Source organism: Ischnura elegans, chromosome 1, assembly GCF_921293095.1.
Source record: "Ischnura elegans chromosome 1, ioIscEleg1.1, whole genome shotgun sequence".
Lineage (NCBI taxonomy): Eukaryota > Metazoa > Arthropoda > Insecta > Odonata > Coenagrionidae > Ischnura > Ischnura elegans.
Window position 1 is genome coordinate 106,642,186 of NC_060246.1, and position 26,274 is coordinate 106,668,459.

Here is a 26,274-nt window from a genome sequence, read left to right on the forward strand (position 1 = left end):
CCATATAGCCTATTTTATGGACCATATATAACTATTTTCTCATAAAGGTCTGAAATTTTATTACAGTGGCTATAAAAAATATTTAGCATACCATGGCAAAAAATGGCAAAACATGGCATGTTCAATGTCGCAAGCTATGGACTTAAAATAACACTTAACATTTATAATAAACGTGAGAAACAGTGTTGACTGCTTGTAATACAGTCAAATGCAAATTTATACTCACTGCAGGAATATTGAAGTTGATAAGAGGTCAAAATTAATGTAAACAGTTGAGTGACTTAAAATAAAATGCTCAGGGAGGAAAATAAGTATTACCATCAATATTCGCATTTCATTCTGACAACCTCAATCACTCCCGTTTGACAAAATCAATCCAGTTAAGTAGGCAAATTTGGAATAAATTGCCCACACAGCACAAAATATCGATTGAATATTTATAATTTAACAATCAAGAATGGAATAAAATGTATCTGTATCAATCGATGTCTACACTTTCTCTGTATAAAAAAATGTGAAAAATTATATTTTTATATCATTAACAGTTTCGTAATGTACGCAGTTTATTCTGAAAATGAGTTTTTTCTTATTTTCCACATGGGCATATTGCAGTGTGAGAGGTTAAAGAAGACTGGGTAAGAATTTTTATTCAAATTCTCACATTTTGCTATGAAGAAATATTGCCGTTAGTAGTAATAAACATCTCTTGAAAAATCTAAGATTATTCAGGAAAAAATGGGTGTTATAGAAATGTTTTGTTAATATGTATATTACTATGACAGTGATAACTTCATGATCAATAATGACATGAACATTTTTGTTAAACAGATTAAGTTTGTAGTTTAGAATTAATCTGCTCAGTGATTAATTCTGATAAAACTAGTGTAGAAAAGTTAGAAAAAAAATGATATTATCAGTAAAAAACTGAGAATTAGATACCTTATATGATGAACACATAAATTTGGCATTTAATAATAACATATCTAGCATACATTCATTCCGAAGATAAAAATAACAACATTTTGGCAATTGCACAACAGAATGAGAAGGAGAAGCACAATATATGATAGATGTTAATAAGATTTTCCTGAAAATGTTTAATAAATAGATGACAAGAAATATGAATAATAACAATGATTTCAAAGTCAGAGTAAAATCGTAATTGGATAGATAATATTAAATTAAAATCAAACAATCTTTTTTCATAATTTTAAAGATTGCAACATTAGAAATCATGAATATATTTAAAGCAATAACTTTACTTGGCTTAGTCAGTCATGATTATTCAAAAAATACAAAAAATGCTTAATAACAGGGTAATAAAGATGTATACACAATATGATTTGAAGACGTAGAGTGAAAGTTGGCTAGACCAATTAAAGACGTTGTATTGTGTGTTTCAGGCATTATTATTAATTACCAACTAATTTTGACAAGAGTAATTAGTGATTTCACAGAGATTTCAGGAAATAAATATAACAAAGGTACTGATATGAATATTTTAGGCAACAAATTTGAAGAAATTATGATAAATTTTGAAATCTCAGGATCTTGTCTTGTTCATTTTATGTATCACTGTGAATCTCTGGGTGAAATGTTTTATCAATATTTAATGTTGCTCAAAAAACTGGACATCAATAAACCATAAATTATTTTCTCAAAAATATTAACATATTAGTAAACTATTTCCATCCAATAATAACAATGAAAACAAATAACATATTGCTTTCACCAAGCACAGATAATCACAACAACAAAGACAGCCATTGATGTCTTTTTTATTGCTAGTAATGTTTTCCCAGTTAATATATTGACAGTGATGGTTTCAACAAAAAGAAAACCATCAGTGAAAATTCAGCATTTACAGCTGAAGGCCATTAACCAAGATATGATATGCATAACAAGATCAAAATGATGGTAAATAAGTCACGAGACCATTTTCAATGGCATCCATAAAAACAGTATTGGGAATGTGGACAGTGAAATTAAGTGCCTTAGAAAAAAAGGCACTCAGAAGCCTTCCATCAAAACTCTGAGGCAGCAATCATGATGACACCAACATAAATGGTTGAAAACCCACCACCATAACAAAATAAAAGATCATTACCCACAGCTCAAGTCCAGCTTCAAACTAGGTCCGCCTCAGAAATGGGAACCTCCTTATTAAAGCCTTGTACAACTCCTTTGCAGCAATTAAACCAACCAAGGCAGCAGCAGTCAAATCCCAGCCATTCATGAGAAGCCAAGATGCAACTCCAAGAAGGCATGTGGTGGTTAGTGAGTCAATTATGAGATGAACCCTTTCCTCAACTGATTTTTCCCAGGGAGTAAGAACCCTGGGAGGAGGAGGAGGTGTAGGCGGAGAGACTGGAACGACGTCGGGCGAGTCCACCTCCTCGGGAACTTCCTCAGCCTCTGGGCATTTTACAGGATGGTCCTCTGGTACATTAGAAGAAGCAACTTCACTCTCTAATTCTTCCTCTACTTTTTCCTCAACTATGACCTCCTCTTCCACTGGCTCCACCGGCTTCTGGTCTCCAACTTCCAATGCACGTTCCACTTCTGTCTCCCCAACCAGAAACCCATGTTCAAAGGGATCAAAGTCCTCTTCTACCTGAGCTTTGAGTTCTTCTCTGCTCAAGTATAATGTGGGAGATGCCCTTCTTACCCTACTGCTCACCTCTCTAATAATGTCACCATAATGCCCAATGACCACTGAAGTAGGATCCAATGCCTTCCCATCATCAGTATCATCATCAATGGTGCTTATATGAAGAGCTGGAACGGGAGGTCGTGTGGTTGGAACTTTTCTGTAAGTGACGTCACCAGAATCCTCGGGGACATGAACAGTCTTTCTGGGTGGGGACGGTTTCCTGTATGTGGTCATAGCTGATGGAGCATGTCCTCTGGAGGGGGTGGAAGAGGGAAAACTGCTGGATGGCTGAGGTAATTCACGAGCTGCAACCATCCTGCCAGAACGACCACCGGCACCAAATGACAAGCCACCCCCCCTCTCTTCACTATCAGCAAGCTCCAATTCCTGCCTCCGGATCGCTTCAGCCCGCTTCCTGTCCCTTTCTTCAATTCGCCTAAACTCTTCCTCTTCATCATATTCGTCCATTTCTTCCTCTTCCTCTTCTTCTTCCTCCTCCTCATATTCTTCCCCTTCCTCTACTTGATCTTGACTTTCCTCTGTTTTCCTGATAAATTCATTTTCATCTTTCTCTTCTTTTTCCACCTCCACTTTTTCGTCAACCTCTTCTTTTTCTTCTGTCTCATCCTCCACTGGTTCTTCCTCCTTTATGATCTCCCCTTTTTCCTCAGCTTTGATTCTTTCCCCCAATTCTCTCCAGTTCTCCTTGTCCTTGGTTGATCCTCTCCGAGAGGAGGAACTTCCACGGCGGATTAAAGATGCACCAGCACTACCTCTCCTTGCCGAGGCAGCTGCTGCTTCTTCGTCAGCAGCATCCTGATATATCCTTGCCATCGCTCTCTCATGAAGGAGTTCACTCGAGCTAACAGCATTCCTCAATGGGGGCAAGGTCATGGTAGCAGCATAATCGGAACCATCTCCCTCCATACCACTGATGACTGGTGCAGACAGAGACATGGGTGGTGCCATAGGAACGTCTTCTTCTTCTTCTCCCTCACCATCCTCCATCGACAATAATTCACGAGGACCCTCACTCACACTAGACTGCCTTCGGTAATCTAAATAGTCTGGAGGGAAACAATGGAAAAGTTATTTGTTTTAATATAGTTTCCATCTATTTACAAAACCACCAACTTAACCAAAAACTATGCATAACAGGAACATTTAGTAGGAGCATTAAGTTTGAGTATAGTATTTGTAACGAATGCACAAAAAAGTGGTCTGAAGGTTTCAATCATACAAATAAAAGTCTATCATTATGATTATGCATTCTGAGTAATATTTGCTAAAAACATAAAATATTGCATTGCCGTCTTCAATGAAGTTGAAAATTTGGTGTCTCCACAGCTCTAATATTTTCCAACTTCAAATTATATAGAAGAGATCATGAAGCATCTCATACTACTACATGACTGTTTTGGTAGGAGGAGATAAGTTTTCAAACAGTGAAGTGCATTCAAGAAGACTAAAATGATAATGGATTTAAAAAAAGAAAAAACATAACTTGCATATCTTATCAATCAACCAAATCAACGGACAGTGGAGTAGAGAAGGCCTATGGTTCGAATCTCAGTCCAAGTGAAATTTATATCATGTGAATTCCAGTACAGGTTTGAAACAAATACATTTACATTACATGGTAACTTTAGTAATGCTATAGGGTCAGCACTGTTGGTGGCTTTCTGGAAACCCCATCTTACATTGAGATTTTTGATGGACTGGAAGGATAGAATACCTAGCGCTATGAACCGCCAAAAACTTGCATGAGTATTGTGGACCTTAAATAACAAAGAGATATGCCTAGCGTCCATGTAAGAGAATAATGTTTCAGATAAGTTTTTTACATGTAGGGAACTTAATAACCATGCACGTGTCAGTTACCAAATAAATGAACCCATTTAAAGGTTTGAGTAGAATGTTGATGCTTGCTCCTATGGTAACATATGGTGACGTGACTCCAAAAAATCACCCATAGATCAATATTGGGTACCTACACAATAGCCATAAGTAAAGCCACAAGCAAAAAGTCATTTTTCTGTTTATTTTAGTAATCAAATATTCTAGCCAATACCAATTCTTTTACAGCTCTAACTACTGAAGAAGGTAACACATGTATGTGTAAATAAATCATTTCTAAATTTTTTCCATGAGAAAAATCTTTTAAGTTGAGATTCTCAGCAACTGAATCAGATAATGTTGAGCAAAAGTTGGGTAATTACTTGAAGTCACCTCCAAATGAAGCAATTTGCTTAACCATTCCTGAAATAAAGGAAGAAGCACAGTACCAATCTAATTTATTTAACTAACCATTTTCCTCTTGCTGTTTATCAGTTTCCTTGGGTGGCACCAGCACCAGCATGAATTCCGTACCATCAGCACCCACGTTTGATGAATCTTTGGCATTGCTTGCTTTCCTTCCAGCATCAGTATCATCACCGGTGAGAAAAGGGCCTTCTTTATCAGTAGAGAAGTCAGATCTAGGACTGGTATTTCCACCCCAAGTTGGTGATGGAATCGGGGAAAGGCCAGGAGATGGGCTGAAGTCAAGCCTTCGTCTCCTTTGCGGGTCCCTCCACCCATCATCTTCTCGTTTCCTCTTCTCTCTTTGCTCCTCTTCTTCCATCCTCTCTTCCCTTTCTTGAAGCCTTTCCTGCTCTAACAGCCACTCAGAGTCAGCAGGGGCAAGCCCCCTCTCTGGAGGATGCATTAGCCTGAAATGAAAATAGCACCTCAATCGGACTGACTAGGGTCTACATATGTGGAGTATTTCCAATTCAAAATACATATAAAACACTTGAAAAACTAAAATGGACTTTTAGCACCCAATGAACAAGGTTTGACTAACTAGATGATGGAGGCATGTTATCATCCTGAAGCTTACTCCATTTGATGAATATTGAACTAAATTTGAGTGAAATTCATTGGTCAGCCATTTCTCAATTTGATCAATGAAATGGGAAATTATGAAAATAATTACTCCTTGCAAGTCAAATTTCAATGACCTCTGATTTCATCTTCAATTTATAACAATGCATACACTGGAGGAGTTCCTTTACACTCAAACAACCTTGTAGCGAATCTTCATTGCTAAGCAAAGGATGTATGTGCATGATTTAATCACTTTGTAATCCACAATGACTTTTGTACCAGAGTAATTTATGAAATATATTTCACACATATTAATTATGAATGCATTTTAAGCTAAAATAACATACAATTAATAATTAAACTTTAAACTTTCTTTTACTGAACTCATTTCTACCAAAAGAACCTTGAGGAAGTTTGAAAACTACTAATTAGTGCTCATAAGTTATTCCTGTAAGTAGATTGAATTTTCTGATTGGAATTTTATCATTATTACTTGAATACCATCTACTTTCTCACACTTTTCTTTCTACTATGTCATCACTATATCCTGATTTGACCTCCACAGTAAAACACTTGATACAACTTTCCTTGGATAAACTATTTTCAAATTACATCACCTTGAATAAAAATTCTATTAGTTTGTTTGCAGCTCAAACACCCCATAATTAACTTAGGGAAAAATTTATTTGGCGAGATTTATTTCTTATCTCTCTCGTATTCTCTTTTGGAGCTACACCCAGTGAGAAATGGGTGGTGGAATCCACATGGAACCCACGTGGAGATGTAACGTGGATACCACGTGTTTTTGGTCGTGGAATCAACGTGGAACCCACGTGGAAAATTGGTGGAAAAATTAAAACAGCAGTAGGTGCTGTCCTAAAACCATTAAAACCTCAACCACTCTATAGCTAAACCTTCTATATATGTGTCTACGATTTTTCATGTGCTCTCATGGCTGCCTTTCCACGAATTATGTAAAAATAGAATGTGCGATACATTTTCACATAACTAGCTTGGTTTCAGGATGATAAATGACGCAATGTCACCAGAGAGTTAAGTTCCACAAATTAGAAATTCTGTTTAACATTTTATGCTAATCACCACAAATCCACTTGAAATCAACGTGGATTCCACGTGGGTCCAACCACTCAATATCAACCACCACCATATATCCACGAGTCAACGTGGATTCCACCACCCATTTCTCACTGGGCAGTAGATATCAGAAACGAATGAATCTTTGTAAACGCATCCAAGGCAGATAAATGGTATGGTTTCACCTTGCATTACGAGTGGGTATGTCATTTGTAACAAACAGATGATTGGCTCAATAATTGAGAACTCAAGATATAAATTAGTCTTACACTAATTGATATTAAAATTTTCTACTTAATATTTCCCAAAATTGAGCAAATATCCATGTTGATAAAGAATAATATGGTGGGATGATGTGATATGAAACATAATAGAAAATGCAAGGTATGATTCAAATGATATTTAATTTGCTAATTAAGTTAAATTTAAGTAGACCTGAACAGTGAATTATAAATTCTATTTTTTATCTGATATCAAGGCATTCTTAAAAAAATTTCACTAAATAAAATTGTAAATAATGATGAAATAAGAGTCTCCAGAGTAGGAACCTTATAGCATCAGTACACAGTGGCGCCGACTCCATGGGGCCTGAGGGGGCCCGAGCCCCCTCAAAGTTTCGTTAGGGGGGGTGGAGCCCCCTCAATAATTCCAGATAATAATTAAGTTATATTATGCTTGGTGAAATCACAAAAATATATTGGTATTTTTTATTTCCCATATTTGACGATAATTATCTTTAAAATACATTCAACAATGTGTTAAAACAAATAATTATAAGGTAGTAAGCATAGGTTAACTGAAAATAAGTGGTGTGAATTATGATAGTTTTACGGTGCTGCGACACACTTTGAATATAACCTCTTCTCGGGGCAAGACCCCCAATATGGGCCCCCCCAATATTTTTTATAAGTCGACGCCCCTGTCAGTAAATCCATAACAGGCATATCAGCAGTCGAAATTTACAGATTTCATGGTTGAAGAAGCAAAACCAGCTTCAAGATGAGACTCAAACAATATAACTGATAAGACTCAATACATACCCTCTCTTTGGATCTGGCAAAAAAATAGTATCTGACACAGGGCTTGGGTCACTCACACCGTAAGGATTTTCAGCTTTCACACGGAATTTATATTCTGATCCAGCAATTAGATTGTCCATGGAGAGAGAAATTTGACGACTTGTAGAACCTTTCAGCCAAACATTCCAACCAATCTGTGATAAGATTATAATTAAATTAGCACCAGCAAATGGCAAGTATTTCACAGAAAAAATTTCATATGGCCTAAATGTAGGAGCTAATAAGGGTGAAAGACAGTTTGACTCTATTTCAGAATTATCATACCCAATCAACACACTCAAAAAAAAAGACTTGAAGATAATACCATAATAGAAAAATAACCACCATTAAATTGTCTTATAAATATAAATTAGAAGAGCACATGGAAATATGACAATCTGAGAAGAATTCCTCGAACAGCAAGGATCAATCTTTGCCACAACCTCCACTTAGTTGAAGAAAATCCTTTTCTCTTGGTACATATCTGATAGCTATACAAGTTCCACTCTTATTTCATTTTATGCTAGATCACTCAGAATGCATTGTAAGTAAGTTTCGATCAGGATGTAACATAAACAATATAACTTACCCCAACTCCATTCATCCTGCATGGAGGCTTAAAGAATTAAATAACACATGCTATTGTTGCCATTGTGAGCAATCACCAGCAACATTATTTGCTTGAAATAAGACTACTTTTTTGGGGGTGACTTTGGAAGACAAATAGTGATAGAAGCGATAGTGGCTTTTTAAAGGCTCATCCCTTCATCAAAGTGACATAATAAATCAAGTTCCCAAAATATTAGATAATCTTTATTATAAATATGTACTTCCTTAACTTAAATTTGTGCATTAAAGATCTTCAACTGTATGCCATTTAATGATTTTTTGCAAAGCCTCTACTTTCAATGAATGAACAGGGTTCAAACAGTTTCCACCCAAAGAACCAACCGTTGGAACCAAAAACTGAAGAATGAAACTGATCCATCTCTACTCATAAGTATGAGTAAATTAAAAATTAATTTTTGCTTGGCCAAAAGTTCCGTCTGTTGGTAAACAAGGCTTGTGAAGCTGAACCCTATTAGAAATTTCTTATAAGAAAATTTCTTATCAGAAATTGGACATATTTCTTATAAGAATTTTTCTTATAAGAATTTTTCTATAAGAAAATTTCTTCTCAGAAATTGGGCACATTTCTTATAAGAAAATTTCTTATAAGAATTTTTCTTATAAGAAAATTTCTTCTAACTATGCCTATTGGAAATTTCTTATAAGAAAATTTCTTATCAGAAATTGGGCATATTTCTTATAAGAAAATTTCTTATAAGATTTTTCTATAAGAAAATTTCTTATCAGAAATTGGGCATATTTCTTATAAGAAAATTTCTTATAAGATTTTTCTATAAGAAAATTTCTTATCAGAAATTGGGCATATTTCTTATAAGAATTTTTCTTATAAGAAAATTTCTTCTAACTATCAGTTACAAAATGTTTTTTATAACAAATTTTCTGATGGAAATATTTATTATAAATATCATATCAACTTGCTTAAAACACTTGCGCAAACTTCTATAAAAAGCTACATAAGATTTACATCCCTACTGAGAGTACAAAGTTAGCATTATACCTAATTCAATCCAAATGTAGACGCCTATATCTTATACAGCAAACCTAATGATTTCCCATGAACCAAATGTAGATGTCTATCATCAGTGTACATCAAAAAGGACATTGAAGCTCTGTGAAGTTCACCTGCCTGGCCAGACAAGGCGAGATACCATAGAGGTTTTTCAGGGCATGGGTTCTGTATAGGGTTAATGTCCCCACATGCTAAAAGAAACTAAAATCGATGAAACCAACGATAGCCTAGAATGATGGACTGATAATTGAATACAACTTTGGCAATCATTACGCAATGAAAGATACAGGAATTACAATATGGAATATGATTTAACCTGGAAAATTGAAGAAGCAAATGAAATAAAATTCAAGTTCCACTGGGGATAGGTACTTCAAGAAATTATATGGGAAGGAAGAGTAAAATTTGTTAAATCAAATGCATATGAGCAATGTTTATTTAAGATACCAGAGAGAATGAGACCTCTACATGCAGATTTGGATAGATAATGAAAGAAATAAGCAAAGCAAAATGGAATTTGATGCCATTTTGGAGAAAAGGATATGTAGAATATGGCTAACAATAATTGCAAGATTTGGGGAAATTAATAGGATTCACAGAAACACTGATTGAGAATAATAGTTGATGTATTTTCCATAAAATAATAACTGTGCAGATGTTGGCATACTCATACAAATTCATTCTCATTCTCTTCAGAGACGACTAAATCACTCACTTTATCCATTAAAACACTGTTTTCATTAAAACTTCCTCTTATGTTAGATATGCCACAATCTGAAAAATATACATGTCCATCTAAATTAATGATAAGGGTTTAAAATTCAACGAAACTATCTGTTTAAGGTAACATAATTTTAGGAATGCCAGTTTTTTAATACTTACCAAATGAGGTCAATGCCTTATTTTGGTTAGAAGCACACGACTTATTTTATTAAACTGCTATCACAAAGACATAGTGACTGATTAACATATAAAAGCAATCCCTAGCAACCTAACAACCAAACAAGTTTTGGTTGTTAGGTTGCTAGGGAACCATGTGAACAGTATCCTGCAACGTATGCAATCGTAGTATACATCGTGCTTATTCATGGCCCATATCAAACTTCCATCGGTTAAGTAATCTATAGACTCGAAACAGACAGATTTTATGAGTGTACAATTTTTCGTGTGCTCTTAGGGATATATATTAACAAGTCTCATAAGAAGAAACCTCAACTTCTTGGAACCATTTATGTCAAATACCATGCTGAAAACGCCAATAAATTAGCAGAACTTACTTAACAAAGAGTTATACTTAATTTCCAAAAATTATCTTATGTAGAATTCCTTAAATAATTATCAATTGCCAACATAAGTTATGGTGACACGCCTGCTGGATAAAAACCTAAAAGGTATGCGACCCGCGCAGCATTATTGTAGAATTCTATAATTAGAAATGCAGATTTCTTATAAGAATTTTTGTAAGACATATAGAATCCTATAAGAATTTCTATAAGACTTATAGAATCCTATAAGAAATCTGTAAGACCTATAGAATCCTATAAGAATTCTATAAGACGTATAGAATCCTATAAGAAATATGTAAGACTTATAGAATCCTATAAGAATTCTGTAAGACTTATAGAATCCTATAGGTCTTACAGAATTCTTATAAGAATTTCTGTAAGACTTATAAGAAATTTTCAATAGGGAAGGCATGAAAAATTATAAATGCTAATAAAAATTAAAATTTTAGTTTTAACAAACACATACAAAATCAGCTCTGAATTCAAAGTGGATCCACTGTAAAGTGGAGTCTCTGTTTTTAACATTAACCCTCCATCAGTCGCGTCACATTGTGGAACGCCATTTGTCACATGGCGTCTCACAGACACTATTTTGGAATGATTAAACAAAATGCATTAAAGTAGAAATAACTTTTTAACTAGAATAAATCATTCATTGAATACTCAATTTTATGAATGGACAACACATTTATGCATAATAATGATGGAGGTAATTGTATTAACCCTTTTACTGCCAGCCCATTTCAGGTCCCTATTGGAAATTTCTTATAAGTCTTACAGAAATTCTTATAAGAATTTTGTAAGACTTATAGGATTCTATAAGTCTTACAGATTTCTTATAGGATTCCTAAAGTCTTATAGAAATTCTTATAGGATTCTATAAGTCTTACAAAAATTCTTAAAGAAATCTGCATTTCTTATAGAATTCTACAATAATGCTGCGCGGGTTGCATACCTTTTAGGTTTTTATCCAGCAGGCGTGTCACCATAACTTATGTTGGCAATTGATAATTATTTAAGGAATTCTACATAAGATAATTTTTGGAAATTATGTATAACTTTTTTTTAAGTAATGTTCTGCTAATTTCCTGGTTTTTTCAGCATGGTATTTGACATAAATGGTTCCAAGAAGCGGAGGCTTCTTTAATGCGACTTGTTAGTATATATATCGCTGAGGGCACATGAAAAATTGTAGACTTAAAAGATCTGTCTGTTTCGAGTCTATACTACGATTGCATACGTTGCAGGATACTGATCACATGGTTCCCTAGCAACCTAACAACCAAAACTTGTTTGGTTGTTAGGTTGCTAGGGATTGCTTTTATATGTTAATCATTCACTATGTCTTTGTGATAGCAGTTTAATAAAATAAGTCGTGTGCTTCTAACCAAAATAAGGCATTGACCTCATTTGGTAAGTATTAAAAAACTGTCATTCCTAAAATTATGTTACCTTAAACAGATAGTTTCGTTGAATTTTAAACTTTTCATCATTAATTTAGATAGACATGTATATTTTTCAGATTGTGGCATATCTAACATAAGAGGAAGTTTTAATGAAAACAGTGTTTTAATGGACAAAGTGAGTGATTTAGACCTCTCTGAAGAGAATGAGAATGAATTTGTATGAGTATGCCAACATCTGCACAGTTATTATTTTATGGAAAATACATCAACTATTATTCTCAATCAGTGTTTCTGTGATTCCTATTAATTTCCCTAAATCTTGCAATTATTGTTAGCCATATTCTACATATCCTTTTCTCCAAAATGGCATCAAATTCCATTTTGCTTTGCTTATTTCTTTTATTATCTATCCAAATCTGCATGTAGAGGTCTCATTCTCTCTGGTATCTTAAATAAACATTGCTCACATGCATTTGATTTATCAAATTTTACTCTTCCTTCCCATATAATTTCTTGAAGTACCTATCCCCAGTGGAACTTGAATTTTATTTCATTTGCCTCTTCAATTTTCCAGGTTAAATCATATTCCATATTGCAATTCCTGTATCTTTCATTGCGTAATGATTGCCAAAGTTGTATTCAATTATCAGTATATCATTCTAGGCTATCGTTGGTTTCATTGATTTTAGTTTCTTTTAGCATGTGGGGACATTAACCCTATACAGAACCCATGCCCTGAAAGACCTCTATGGTATCTCGCCTTGTCTGGCCAGCCAGGTGAACTTTACAGGGCTTCAATGTCCTTTATGATGTACACTGATGATAGACATCTACATTTGGTTCATGGGAAATCATTAGGTTTGCTGTATAAGATATAGGCGTCTACATTTGGATTGAATTAGGTATAATGCTAACTTGTACTCTCAGTAGGGATGTAAATCTTATGTAGCTTTTTATAGAAGTTTGCGCAAGTGTTTTAAGCATGTTGATATAATATTTATAATAAATATTTCCATCAGAAAATTTGTTATAAATAACATTTTGTAACTGATAGTTAGAAGAAATTTTCTTATAAGAAAAATTCTTATAAGAAATTTTCTTATAAGAAATATGCCCAATTTCTGATAAGAAATTTTCTTATAGAAAAATTCTTAAGAGAAATTTTCTTATAAGAAAAATTCTTATAAGAAATTTTCTTATAAGAAATATGTCCAATTTCTGATAAGAAATTTTCTTATAAGAAATTTCCAATAGGGGTGGGATGTACGAAGACTGCCAAGGCTATTTATTTTCAGGAATTAGTAACATTTCAGATTTAAATATTTTTCAGCTACTTAATTTTATTTAATACGTCTAGATTTTTTCCCAATTCTTAAGATATAGTTACATCTTATAACCATAGATACATTATGGAGGTTTACAAAAATTACAGCCACTGAAAAGGCAACAATCACGAAAAAAAAGATAAATCAGCCCCTGGCAGTTTTCACTTGACCAGCAAGGGCTGATATATCGGCCCGGTGGCAGTAAAAGGGTTAATCAAAGAGTGAATACAACTTATTTTGATGTTTCTTACAGATTTTCTTTCATCGAAATTATAACAAATTGATTGCAATAAAAAAATTCGAAGCAATAAGACGCATATCCAAAATTTAATGGTTTAAATAGTTGCTGGTTAAAATTATAAACAAAGCTAAAAACTTTGCGATGAATATCACAAAGCTATTACGATGTAACTTAGTGTCACTCAAGTAGTCACGTGGTATCTACCAGACTCCAAAAACAAAAAAATATCAAAATTTATTCCATAAATGTGACAAAACATATAATCATAATGGTGATTATTTCAGAACCATAAAATAATAAGATACAAGGAATATGAGTTTCCTGGACATTAAAATACGATGGGGGCAATGAAAAGAAAATGGCCTGGCATCTGGTAGATCCCAGTCCCATCCCAAAACCAACTTAGGGTTAAATATAAAATCATGATAAATAGAATTTTCAAATCTTTACCATGTTCATATTTCACATTTAATACTTTGACAGAGAAAAAGTTAAATGCTAATTACCCTATAGTATTCAATGATATAGCTCCCAACCCTACAGCCCCCATCATCATCTGGTGGAGACCAGGATACTCTAAGATAGTATCTAGAAGATGGTTTTGCCTCCTCACTTCCAACGTCTTCTTCATTCTCTTTACTGCCAGTTTCTCCTACCTGCACCAGCTGCACATCAACTTTAGATGGAGGCATTGGGCGATCTGAATGAGAAATATTATGTCATTATCTCTTATTTCAGCAGTTGAACGCATAATGTAATTCACTGCAAGTTACTGTGACAAGGGAAACTAAAAGGTCAAGGAAATGAGGCTTTGGAGAAACATTAAAATGAAATGGGTGAATCAAGAGAGTAATTTACTGGAAAACAGTGCCTAGGGGAAAATTTTCTCCAAAGAAATTCTAGAGGTTACGAATATGGAGCATGAAGTCTATGCATTCCAAATTAAGGAAGCAATTAAAATTAGAGATTAGAGATGGTCATTTCTGAAAGGAGAGCTATAAAAAATATTGACAAATGAATAAATAACCAAACAAGAAGAGCAATTTTTAAGGATAATCTCTACTGACTTCCATGTAAAACATTACACTCTGGTGCATTGTGCATTACCATTTTCATTAATGAGATGTGCCCCAGGGTGGGCCGAAGTATAACTTTTTTTGGGGTCACATTTGTCCTGTATGCACGAAAGTTGTGCACTTATATCAGGGTCTCATATCCAAATTTTTTTTCAAAATCAGATAATTAACCACTGCCACCCAAGCCCTAACACTTACATTTTTTCAAAAATTACATTTGAATTCGGGGACCTGAGACACCTGAGAAGAAATAACCACAGCGCCTAAGCCATTATGGTAATAACCAATGGTGAGAATGACTGCCAGAATTATAATCACAAAATTTTAAGTGTCTTTTAAAAATTGTTTAGTTTGACGATGTGTGAGAATGATCAACATTTTTTTAGTACAGGCAACCTGCATGCCCCCAAAATGTCTGGCTTCGTGTGGCATCACATCAAATATTGCTTTTTGGCAGCTGAACTTGTGATAAATTAAGGATTTTTTTCATATGCTAACCCCTTTCAAGTGTCCCTCTCACCTTATGGAAGGAAATAATTCCCATAATATGAAGCCTAAATATTATACATTTCAAAATAAATATGTATGAATTTTTGAGTAGAAATGCTTATTTGTCATTTTCCAGGTAAAAAACATTGTTGGTTCATAAACCTAATATGTAAGTGAATATCCGACCACTCTCTAATGTCTTGGAATCTTTTCGTTAGCTTTGAGGGGATATTTATCAGAATTCGCTATGAATAAATGGCTACATTAGTGGTTAATTTTATTAGTCCACATAAGAAAAATTCCCCCTTCCTCAACTCCTTCCTCTACAATCGTAAAATGAGGCATGTGCAACATGATAGCTCCTCAAATCAGCCATAAGCTTTATGACTTTACAGGAAAAAGTGATTTCATTCAATGGTCTCAGAGCAATCAGATATGGCTAACATCTATATTCCTTTGTAGAAGATATTCCTTAACAATGAATATATTGAATACATTTTTGGAAGGACATTTATTAGTGGTTCCCATATATCTCTTCCGCTACTTTGAATGTCAGCTTTGGTAAGTTTTTGTTTCTTATGAGTATTTTTTAACTGGTGGAATTTGGCTTTAGCAATCATACTATTCCATATTTGAGTAAATTTAATTGATTTTCAGCATTTATTTTTTCTAAAAAATAATTACTCTGGCTGTGATAATCAGTAGTAGGTGATTGATTATCACAATGTTAAAAGTAAACTAAAACGTCCACATGACATAACACTTGAAGTAGGTACATATTAGGTTGGAGAATTTCATGAGGCCATATAATCAAGAATTGTGGAAAAACATTGGTGTATTTCTGATGGTCCAAATAATGCCCTCCAAAGTCCATCAAATATAGCCCTCTTTGATTTATTTTCAGCAACAAGCCTTTTAAATATGTATGTTACTGAATCTATGGGCAAATCTTCTGAAAAAGCTAGTTGAGAGATAAAGTTATACTTATATTTTGTATTTCACTTTATGACTGAAGCTATAGTATTAAAAGCCTAAAATCCTTATTCCCATAGAAGGGAAGGGAACATATTCCTAGATGCGGATTTACAGAGGAATTTACCCATCACATCGCATGAAAGATCACCAGCAAACATAAAGTGAATAGGTTATAATGATAATGATACAGGTACATAACTTTATCGCATATCGTATATTTGACTCCGAAAAAAGTCATTTTTCGGTACACACTAATGTGCACTTATATTCTTTTAATACAGTGGGTGTTGGCAAAATAAAGCTCTAAGTATATTCTCAGTCCGATATAGATGTTCTGGACTGTTTCCATTAACAATAACAAAAATTAACACCCTTGCAGGTAAATATGAAATCGCTAAATGATAAGTGGTACTATGAAATACATAACATATGAAAGTTTTAAAAAATACATAATTATGTAACTATCAATTAAAAATTATCTGAACATGAAAATTTTACCACGGAGAAATAAGTTCATGTACAGCATATCCTTGTCATTATTAAAGTAGCTGTAATTATTAGGCATAGACAATATCAAATTTAAGTTATATTGAGTGAATTTGCAACTTCACAGAGTAGATTTTGATGAAATCAATAACCTGGAAGGTCAAAGGCCCTTGGCTAGAATTACAGCCCTATTGAATTTTTGACATTGAAAATAAGATTTTTGATTAACTCATTTTCAAATTGAAATTCTAACCACAAATATCAAGCATGATGATCTCACAATAATACAGATAGTGAAATTCATTGGTATCACTATGTAAAATTTAATTTTGTACGCCAGTACATAATGTTTATTAACAAAAACAATGTCAGTTTTTCTTACCCTTTCAACAGTTAGGCACTCAGAAATATTTCATTTGATTTATCTAATTAAAAACCATCTTACCAGTTACGGTGACAAGGAATGATGCCGTATCTTGGCCATGGACGTTAACAGCGGTAACCCGATATTCTCCCCGATCGCTTCGTTTGGCAGCTAATATCCTCAAAGATGAGTACTTTCCAGAGTCAGTTATTTCTACTCTATCTTTCACTCCTGAAGTTAATTTTTCTCCATTGTGGTACCATGTGACTTCAGGCTGAGGGCGACCAGTGACTCCAACTCTGAGTTTGATTACTTCATCAAGGTGGAATAGCAAGCCCTCCTCATCAACAGATGACCCTATACTGCTAGCAGGGCTCAGAGTACGAGGCAGTCGGAGTCGAGGTCGAGCTTTGAAAAACATAAACATGACTTAGGTTAATATAAAAAATACATAGCATAGTGAATAAATGACCAAAGGTATAAAAATCCAAATTTTAAAATTAATTGAAATACCACCACTATAAAATGAAATTAATTTTATTTAATTATTTTATAGTGGTGTTAGTTGGTTATTATGAGCTCCTCTAATGATTCACGTAATAAAAGAACTGAACTTAGTTTTAACACTTGTGGTTAAACTAGCATTATCCAGTAATTCAGAGTAAATGTGATCATCATAGGTCATCGCTCCAGGTAATATCTTCATAAAAATACAACTTCTAGGTTCCAGGGAAAATACATAAAAAATTTCATTCTTCTTTCATTGGTATCACTGAACACATTAACTCTTGTCTACTGATTTTAAATGCAGGCCCTCAGGGTACCCAGGGCAAAATAGGTAGTTAAATATGGAAACAGCAGGATTTTGTCCATTTTGTACGATTTTTCTTCATTCAGGTAGCATAACGATATCTCCACTGCATAAACGCTCAAATATCACCCACCGATTCAAATACGCTCATCTAGGATTCCAACAATATGAATTCGCTCAGCTGGCAGTAGCCAGAGCACAAATGTTCACCTCCAAAGCTTGGAGAATTGGAGGTGAGTGTTTATGCTCCGGCTAATGCCAGCTGAGCACATTCGTATTGTTGAGCTCCTAAATGAGCGTATTTGATTTGGTGGGCAATATTTGAGCGTTTATGCAGTGGAGGTACCAATAAGTTCATATTATTGTGCAATGCCAGAGTTCACAAACTGCACAGACATATTCTCATTTGGCATTTATTGGATTTTCACTATCTTCTAGAGATTAAATGTCATCAAACATACTTAATTGTGCCACTACTGACTCATTCCTATGGCCATCCACAGTAGCTTTCACTTTCAGGGTTTTTTATATCTTCTGGAGAATAAATTTCATCAAGCACACTTAATTGTGCCACTGATGACTCATTCTTTTCAACAACAGAGTTTTCACATGCATTAAGATTTCAACACACTCCCACGATTGCATGCAGTTAAATAAGTTTACCAGTTGGAAGGATAATAGGTTAGCTTAGAACTGATAGAACTCGGTACCAAGTGTACTTTCAACCCATAGGGAAAGAAAGTACATGGCAAATATCCCAAAGCTTACCATACCATAATGGGAACAGAAAAGTATACAGAGCAAAGGACGAGCCACCTGTGAAGATATAGCCATGAAAACTTTTGCTGAAACAACAAGGAAATATCTGAACTTTTACTCTCTCCCCAACAGTTAATCTATGTATGCTACCTAATGTTTTGATCAACACAACAGATACTTCTTTGATATTTTGCCACCATGACAGCTCTACTACCTTTGCCCAATTAGTAATTTTTTTAATGAACACAACTACAAAGTTGGGTGCTTTCAGGAGTGAGTGCTCAGAGCACTACCATAACAGCTAGGGAATTTTCTCCTGAAAGCAACTACTACATAGCAACTCAGTACGACCACTCAAGTAATTTCTCGGAGTGGACTTTTTGGCCGCTACTTGCATGAGCACTGGTCACTGATTAGCAGGAGCTCAAATATTAGTTCTAGATGGCCAATGGTGTGCTGATATATGACTCAGAAGCCCATATGTGGTACCCATTCCACTTTTTTGCATTCAGGGAAATTGAGGATATGCTATGTAGCAGTCCACTACCATGATGAGCAAGAACTCTGAGCTCACTCCCCCAGAATGCGCCCATTGATAAAAAGAGTATGACTTACCCTCAACTCTTAGCATTGCCTTTGTCACAGCGTGTCCAGCTTTATTTGTTGCCGTGCACCTTATCTCTCCCTCATCAGCTAATCCCACTTGATGAAACGTCAGAGATGTACGGCCACTTCCTGTGGCAACTCGAGTTCTACGTGTGCTAAAAATTTCATTAGAATCTTTGTACCAGCATATGGATGGAGCAGGAGTTCCAGTTAAGTCCACCACAAAATCAATCTGGAAGAAAATTACATTAAGAAGCCTTAAAGATAAAATATTATATCTCAACTGGACAAAATGTATTTTAAAATTTCAATGGACGATACAAATTTATGAAAATTAAAAGAATTACAGATTTCAGTCAAGTATTAGCAATTATGCCAAAAAAAAATAATAAATTGTCTTCATTCGAGTATCATAAAGTGAACAGATATATTTCTAAATTTACAATATACATATATGGGGAAAGTAATGATGTGAAATATTTTAATTGACTCATGTAAAAATTTTCTTGGGGCATAAATATATAAGTATTATTATATAAGCATAACAATGATTTTATTTACCCTCTTGTCTTCGATGGCAGTAGTATCAGAGAGAGTGGTTAGGAACCGTGGAGGAGTGGCCACTCCTCCTTGATATCCGACAGCTAAAGGCTCTGAAGGGGGACTTGGCTCTGACATCAAACCAGCAGCATTCTCTGCACTCACACGGAACTGATATCTCCTCCCTGGCTCCAGGGAGGCAACAGCTAACCTTGGTGCCCTTGCCAAGACAGCATTTGCTCTCACCCAGACACCAGGTCCAACTCCAGCAGATCCAAGCTCCCTCCTCTCAACTAGGTACCCTGAGGAATATCATCAGTAAATAACATACTGCAATCAAAATATAGGGCTTGAAAATACATAATTTACAGTATTACACAATACTGAATTGAAGAGGACAGAGGTTGTGGAGATTTGATTATGTCAGGCAAAATAACGATGCAATAAGGCATAAACCCAAGGAATAATCTACATTTATTGATAAAAAGTTAAGTTCTATTTTATAATGGCCTCCTCATCGGTTATCTCACCATTTTCAACCACTTCTATACGAGGGGAATATGTATCACATCCTTTCAAGCCAACATCTATGATATATGTAGTGGTTTTGGTGAGTGCCACATAAAGAGAGAATTGAGAATTATAATGAGTGTTTGATAGTGTGTCATCAAAAGGCTAATGATTTATGTATTAAAATATGAATATAGGGAGGCCAAGAAGCCCCTATCATGGTACGTGCTCACCGGCATGAGGTATATCTCTTCAGAACAGTGCATAGCTAGGTACTTTGAGAAGAAATAGAGGTAATCCATTTCACCAGTGACAGTGGAAATAATGACCCCAAAAACAGGTGGGAAACCCAGATCTTATTCCTCAGGGAATAGCACAGATATGAAATGAAAATGGAAAGTAAAGGTGACTACGGGAATTTGGGGGCTTCCTCCTTCACCGATAAATAGATGTAGCAAGTGCCAGATATGGCAAGTGATTTTGCGGATCATGAGCACACATTGTGCCGAGTTTTCACATTACATTCAAATACTAGAGGCTCACAGAAAAAGGATATTCATCATCATTCCATATGGAGAGGTTGTGAAATGCTCACCTACCATAATTACATTTCATAACCTTTCATCTCCCTGTTCATCTCGTTGCTGTAGCAAAGAGGGTGGCTAACTGCCACTTTCAAAATGGGTAACTTGACAGAAAAGCAGAAATTGTAAAACCAACCTGTCAAGTGAAATCCTCCAAGGTAGCGAGGTGGGGTCCATTTGAGGTTGACCACATCTCTTCCCTTCTTGGGATCAATGCCAAGGGAAGCATCTGGAATGACTTCTGGTTTTCCTGGAGGACCTGGGCGTGCTGGAAAGTATGAAATGAGTCATTAAATACAATGCAAAAAATAATGTGTAACACATGTTTGTGTTAAATTAACATCCATTCCCAGCACAAAATAAATATTGTATTCACATTTTATAAAGCAAATAAAATAATATTATGTAATTGCAAAGAGATAAGTATTCACCCCTTAACAGTGGTGCCGACTCCATGGGGCCTGAGGGGGCCCAAGCCCCTCAAAAATTCGTTATGGGTGTGAGGAAAAAATGTGTCAGGCTTGTCGATTTTCCCTGAAGTATCCAGGTATCGAGAATCTAGTTGTCAGGGTCCTAATGTTGATCATATGACTCTTCTAAAATGCTTGAAAAACTTAGAACTACCTACTACTCTACTCTACTAAAAACACTACCCATAAAATTTCCTGGGGCAAGTTTGGGCCCCCCCCCAATATTTTTTCTACGTCGGTATCCCTGCCCCTTAACCAAGAATAATACCATGAACATTTGGTCTTTTGGGTTACTGCTCAGACCAATAGGGTATGCAGGATCCTTCATTCTCATTGAAAAGTACCAAGGATCATAATGCTAAGCCCTAATACGTCCTAAATAACCTGTGAGACCATAATTTATTTCATTCATTTATATAGGAGAGGACAGTTACAACTATAGAGAAGTTGCAAAATTTCCCAATAGGGCTCCAAAGATTGAAAATATGTAATATTGGAGAAAATATGTAACGTGCTGAGGTCAAAGCATTTGCATAAAAATCTGACAGAATCATGTTACATATATGCCATTATACACCTTATTACTTAGATTACCGAGTGAATTAGTTGAGAGTATTTTAATGTATGGATTTATCTTAGATAGCAGAAACAATGAGTAAAAACATGCAAGCAAGAGGATAGTGAAACAGTCAGCGTCATCATTTTGTCATGTCACAGAATTAGATTGTTGAACTAAAATGCATTTTTTGAAGGAAAAAAAGTGTCATATTCAGAATTTATAATAGCAGGAGGAAAAGGCACCTATAGTAGTGTAATTCCACTTCACAGTAGTGTAATTTCAGTTAAGAACTTATTCTCAGTATTTCACCCTTGTCATCTGCGATGTCAAAGTCAAGTGATTTCATAAGCACAATCAGGTCCCACACACTTCAATTACAAGTGACTTGACTCTCAGCTGACCACGGATCCCCCAAGAACCACTTAAATATTTTTCGCTCATGTGCAGAAGCAAGGGGGACTTTCTCCCTTGCCTCTGAACAAATTCTTCTGAGGAGGAACCTCTTTTCCCCATCTAATGCATTAACATTCAACTCCTTTCTCAACTACTAGTTATCAGCAGTGTTTTGTTAATGGGTGCCAATGCCTTATTGGAGGAAAAGAAGAGCTTTCCTCCTCACACCCAGTAAAGCCATGATGAGTAAGATGACATTTCTCCCTCACTCACTCAAGTAACACACTGAAAACATCTCACATCTGAAAACATCATTGCAATACAACCAAATTCTAGTCATGCCTATTCTTTAAAAAATGTTCCAGCAGTTTTAAAAATCATAGAATGGAAAGAGGAAAAAAACAAGTAATAAAGAGGGTGGCATTTGTACCTGATGATGGCAAAGCTGATTTGCTGGAATGCATCGTATGCTAATAAAAACTGTGGACATACACAAAGTTTTTTCATTTATCATTACAATATGTTCCACAAAATCTTGCTGAACACCAGTGAATACACCTACACTGCAGTTATCCTTACAGGACTAATGGGAGTAATATGAACTGTTCCTGATATGAGAACTGACACCAGATTTTTCAAAGGATGGTATAGCCCATTGAAAGGTATGTACTGGCCTCTCCTTATCTGGAGTGTGAGGAGGTCCCATACCTGTAGCCTATCCTAGGGTGAACTCGAACTTCACTTAACCAAAGTAGCATTTGGGAGAAGCATAGACTTACTTATAACTTGTGCATGGCACAGCCCGCATAAGTGAGGATAAACATCATAAAGTCGGGGTATAAATTTTTTGGCAAGAATGTTATGTAAGGTTGATTGCACTCAACTCAGCTGCTTAGCACATACATGGACAAGATAGTAAGGTATATTTTGGTTGTGTTAACTGAAGAAATTAGACTTGGTGATTACTGCTAAAGTTATTAAGGTTCGCTGCTGACTATGCATTTATTAGTCGATCAGCCAAAGGCTAGGAGTTGGTGGATGGACTGTGTAAATGAAGCAAATCTTATCATATAGGAAGTTTTTGGGTAACCAAATTCACTAATCCAAAAGTAAAACTACATTGAAATTCATAAATGTGCCTACGCACGATGTAATAACACCATACACAGTTTTAAAAGTTTAGTCCTATTAAATTAAATGCTTATCATTACCTTAATTAACCTGGTCCTAGGCCTTGCCTCTAATTACCATGCTCCTAATTTATATGCAACCTGCAAAACACACAGTACAACTTCGTGCATAAGCTCTAGGATAGCAATATTAAGGGTCAAATAGGGTGGTTCCCTATAGTTTTTTTATTGCCTAAATCGAAAGATTATAACTCCTGCAGGGCTATTCTACTAAACGGGGCCATACGTATGGCCGGCCGTAAGTTTCTTTCTTATGGCCTGACCCGAAATTACGGCCTATACCGATTTGTACCGATTCCACTCTCGAGGGGCTATATCGTATGGCCCGGCCAAAAGTCTTAACGCCCTTTCCTCATGCGAGTATGAGAATTGTAATTGGTACTATAAGTTGGGTTCACTTTTTTTTAACACTAATCATTTTTTGAGAAGGAAGTTTGTTCCAACGTGGATACAAAATTAATTCTTTGTTCCTTAACTGAAATGGACTCTTATTAAAGGATAAATTTGGAATTTCTTTAAACTCTGATCTGGCGGCAGACGCTGGAGATCTTTAAAAAAAGTGAAGAACGCAAATCACGGCCGAGAAGGAGCAGAAGAAATTTGTACACGATTTGTACCCTACAGTATTATGATGATTATAATATTCGTGAATTGTACATGTAATGGATAGAGTTAGAACATGACATCCTATTGTAGTTCTATCCCCCTTTCTCTCCTTCCAATGGTGTAACTATTGTCTCGTGGCTGCAATAATTTGCCCTCAAAAGCCGTAGAAATCCAGCCAATGCACGAAATCTAAAGATGAAATTGAAACTTTAAGTTTCATTAATTTTATTATCAGAGGCTTGTGCTTAGGTAGCTGTGTAAAATGAAAACATCAATATGAGACTATCATTCTTTCCTTGATTTGTGGACGACATTTGTCCTTTACGCATCGACTTACTGAAGATTGCCTTACTGCCAAAAAAATGTGTTGCCCTATGTTTCTTAGATATCCTCCCTCATGAACCGTAATGCTACGAGAATCTTAAAACATGAAACATTTAATAGCGGATATTTCAAGCTACCTGCAGCTCTTCGAAACAAGTAAGAAATCTGCTGGCAAATGTAGCACAGAAAGCAAAGAAACTCCTTAGGCGAGCAATGTTATTTCGTATGGCCCGAGTTATGACCGCCTCCTAGGCAGGCCATAGTATTACGGCCTTCAGCAGGGTTATTCCACTAATCGTATGGCCGGGCCATAAGTCGAAATCGACCATAACTACGGCCTCGAGACATACGTATGGCTTCGAGCGATTCCACTCAGAGCGAAAGGCCATAAGTCGGGCGGTAGCTATGGCCTAAAGGCCGTAATACTATGGCCTGCCTAAGAGGCGGTCATAACTCGGGCCATACGAAATAACATTGCTCGCCTGCGGAGTTATAGAAGAAATTTACGGACTGTCGTCGATTATATAGCTATTGTTTCAAGAAATATATTAATATTGCGGGGGAGCACATATACGGATTCAACGGGCATTGGCTAGATATATAAAATAAAGACGCCGATTTCATCTGGAAAGAAGGAGTATATGGGATACGTGTAATCCGTTCGCATACGGTGATGGATATTTTCATTAAATATTTCCGCGCGTCAAAAGAACTTGTTACTTAATTCGTAAATAGATATAGTGGATGAACTACAAGTTCGCTTGTAGTTAAAAAGTTAGAAACACTTTTTTAATGGATGCTCTGTTAAAGTGAACGGAGGAACGGGCTTTTATTTGCTTTCTGTGCTACATTTGCTGGCAGATTTCTTACTTGTTTCGAAAAGCTGTAGGTAGCTAGAAATATTCGCGATTAAATGTTTTATATTTTAAGATTCTCGTAGCATTACGGTTCATGAGGGAGGATATCTAAGAAACATAGGGCAACACATTTTTTTGGCAGTAAGGCAATCTTCAGTAAGTCGATGCGTAAAGGACAAATGTCGTCCATAAATCAAGGAAAGAATGATAGTCTCATATTGATGTTTTAATTTTATACAGCTACCTAAACATAAGCCTCTGATAAAAAAATTAATGAAACTTAAAGTTTCAATTTCATCTTTAGATTTCGTGCATTTGCTGGATTTCTACGGCTTTTGAGGGCAAATTATTGCAGCCATGAGACAATAGTTACACCATTGGAAGGAGAGAAAGGGGGTCAGAACTACAATAGGATGTCATGTTCTAACTCTATCCATTACATGTACAATTCACGAATATTTTAATACTGTAGGGTACAAATCGTGTACAAATTTCTTCTGCTTCTTCTCGCCCGTGATTTGCGTTCTTCACTTTTTTAAAGATCTCCAGCGTCTGCCGCCAGATCAGAGTTTAAAGAAAATCCAAATTTATCCTTTAATAAGAGTCCATTTCAGTTAAGGAACATAGAATTAATTTTTTATCCACGTTGGAACAAACTTCCTTCTCAAAAAATGACTAGTGTTAAAAAAAAGTGAACCCAACTTATAGTACCAATTATAATTCTCATACTCGCCTGCAGAAAGGGCGTTAAGACTTTTGGTCGGGCCATACGATATGGCCCCACGAGAGTGGAATCGGTATAGGCCGTAATTTCGGGTCGGGCTATAAGAAACTTACGGCCGGCCATACGTATGGCCCCGTTTAGTAGAATAGCCCTGCAGGCCATAGCTACCGCCCGACTTATGGCCTTTTGCTCAGAGTAGAATCGCTCGAAGCCATACGTATGTCACGAGGCCGGAGTTATGGTCGATTTCGACTGATGGCCCGGCCATACGATTAGTGGAATAACCCTGCTGGAGTACGTACTTACCACTTTTATATTTTTAAATGACAATACCTATTTTTCGCGATTTAATGAAAAGTGAAAATTTTGAAGCGCGCGAA

At 35.6% G+C, this 26,274-nt stretch overlaps 1 protein-coding gene across 2 annotated transcripts in view; it reads right to left on the reverse strand.

Moving 5' to 3' along the window:
• Nucleotides 1-943: 943 nt before the first annotated feature.
• LOC124167674 (titin) overlaps nucleotides 944-26,274 on the reverse strand; it is a 57,936-nt gene continuing 32,605 nt past the window's right edge. For both annotated transcript variants that reach the window (XM_046545659.1, XM_046545661.1), the window contains 8 exons: nucleotides 20,908-21,039; nucleotides 19,699-19,979; nucleotides 19,147-19,369; nucleotides 17,043-17,369; nucleotides 14,078-14,271; nucleotides 7,657-7,829; nucleotides 4,961-5,364; nucleotides 944-3,720 (listed from right to left, as the gene is read on the reverse strand). In XM_046545659.1, the coding sequence (XP_046401615.1) occupies nucleotides 2,132-3,720; nucleotides 4,961-5,364; nucleotides 7,657-7,829; nucleotides 14,078-14,271; nucleotides 17,043-17,369; nucleotides 19,147-19,369; nucleotides 19,699-19,979; nucleotides 20,908-21,039 (3,323 nt within the window). In that variant the 3' untranslated portion in view covers nucleotides 944-2,131. The remainder of the gene's footprint in view (nucleotides 3,721-4,960; nucleotides 5,365-7,656; nucleotides 7,830-14,077; nucleotides 14,272-17,042; nucleotides 17,370-19,146; nucleotides 19,370-19,698; nucleotides 19,980-20,907; nucleotides 21,040-26,274) is intronic.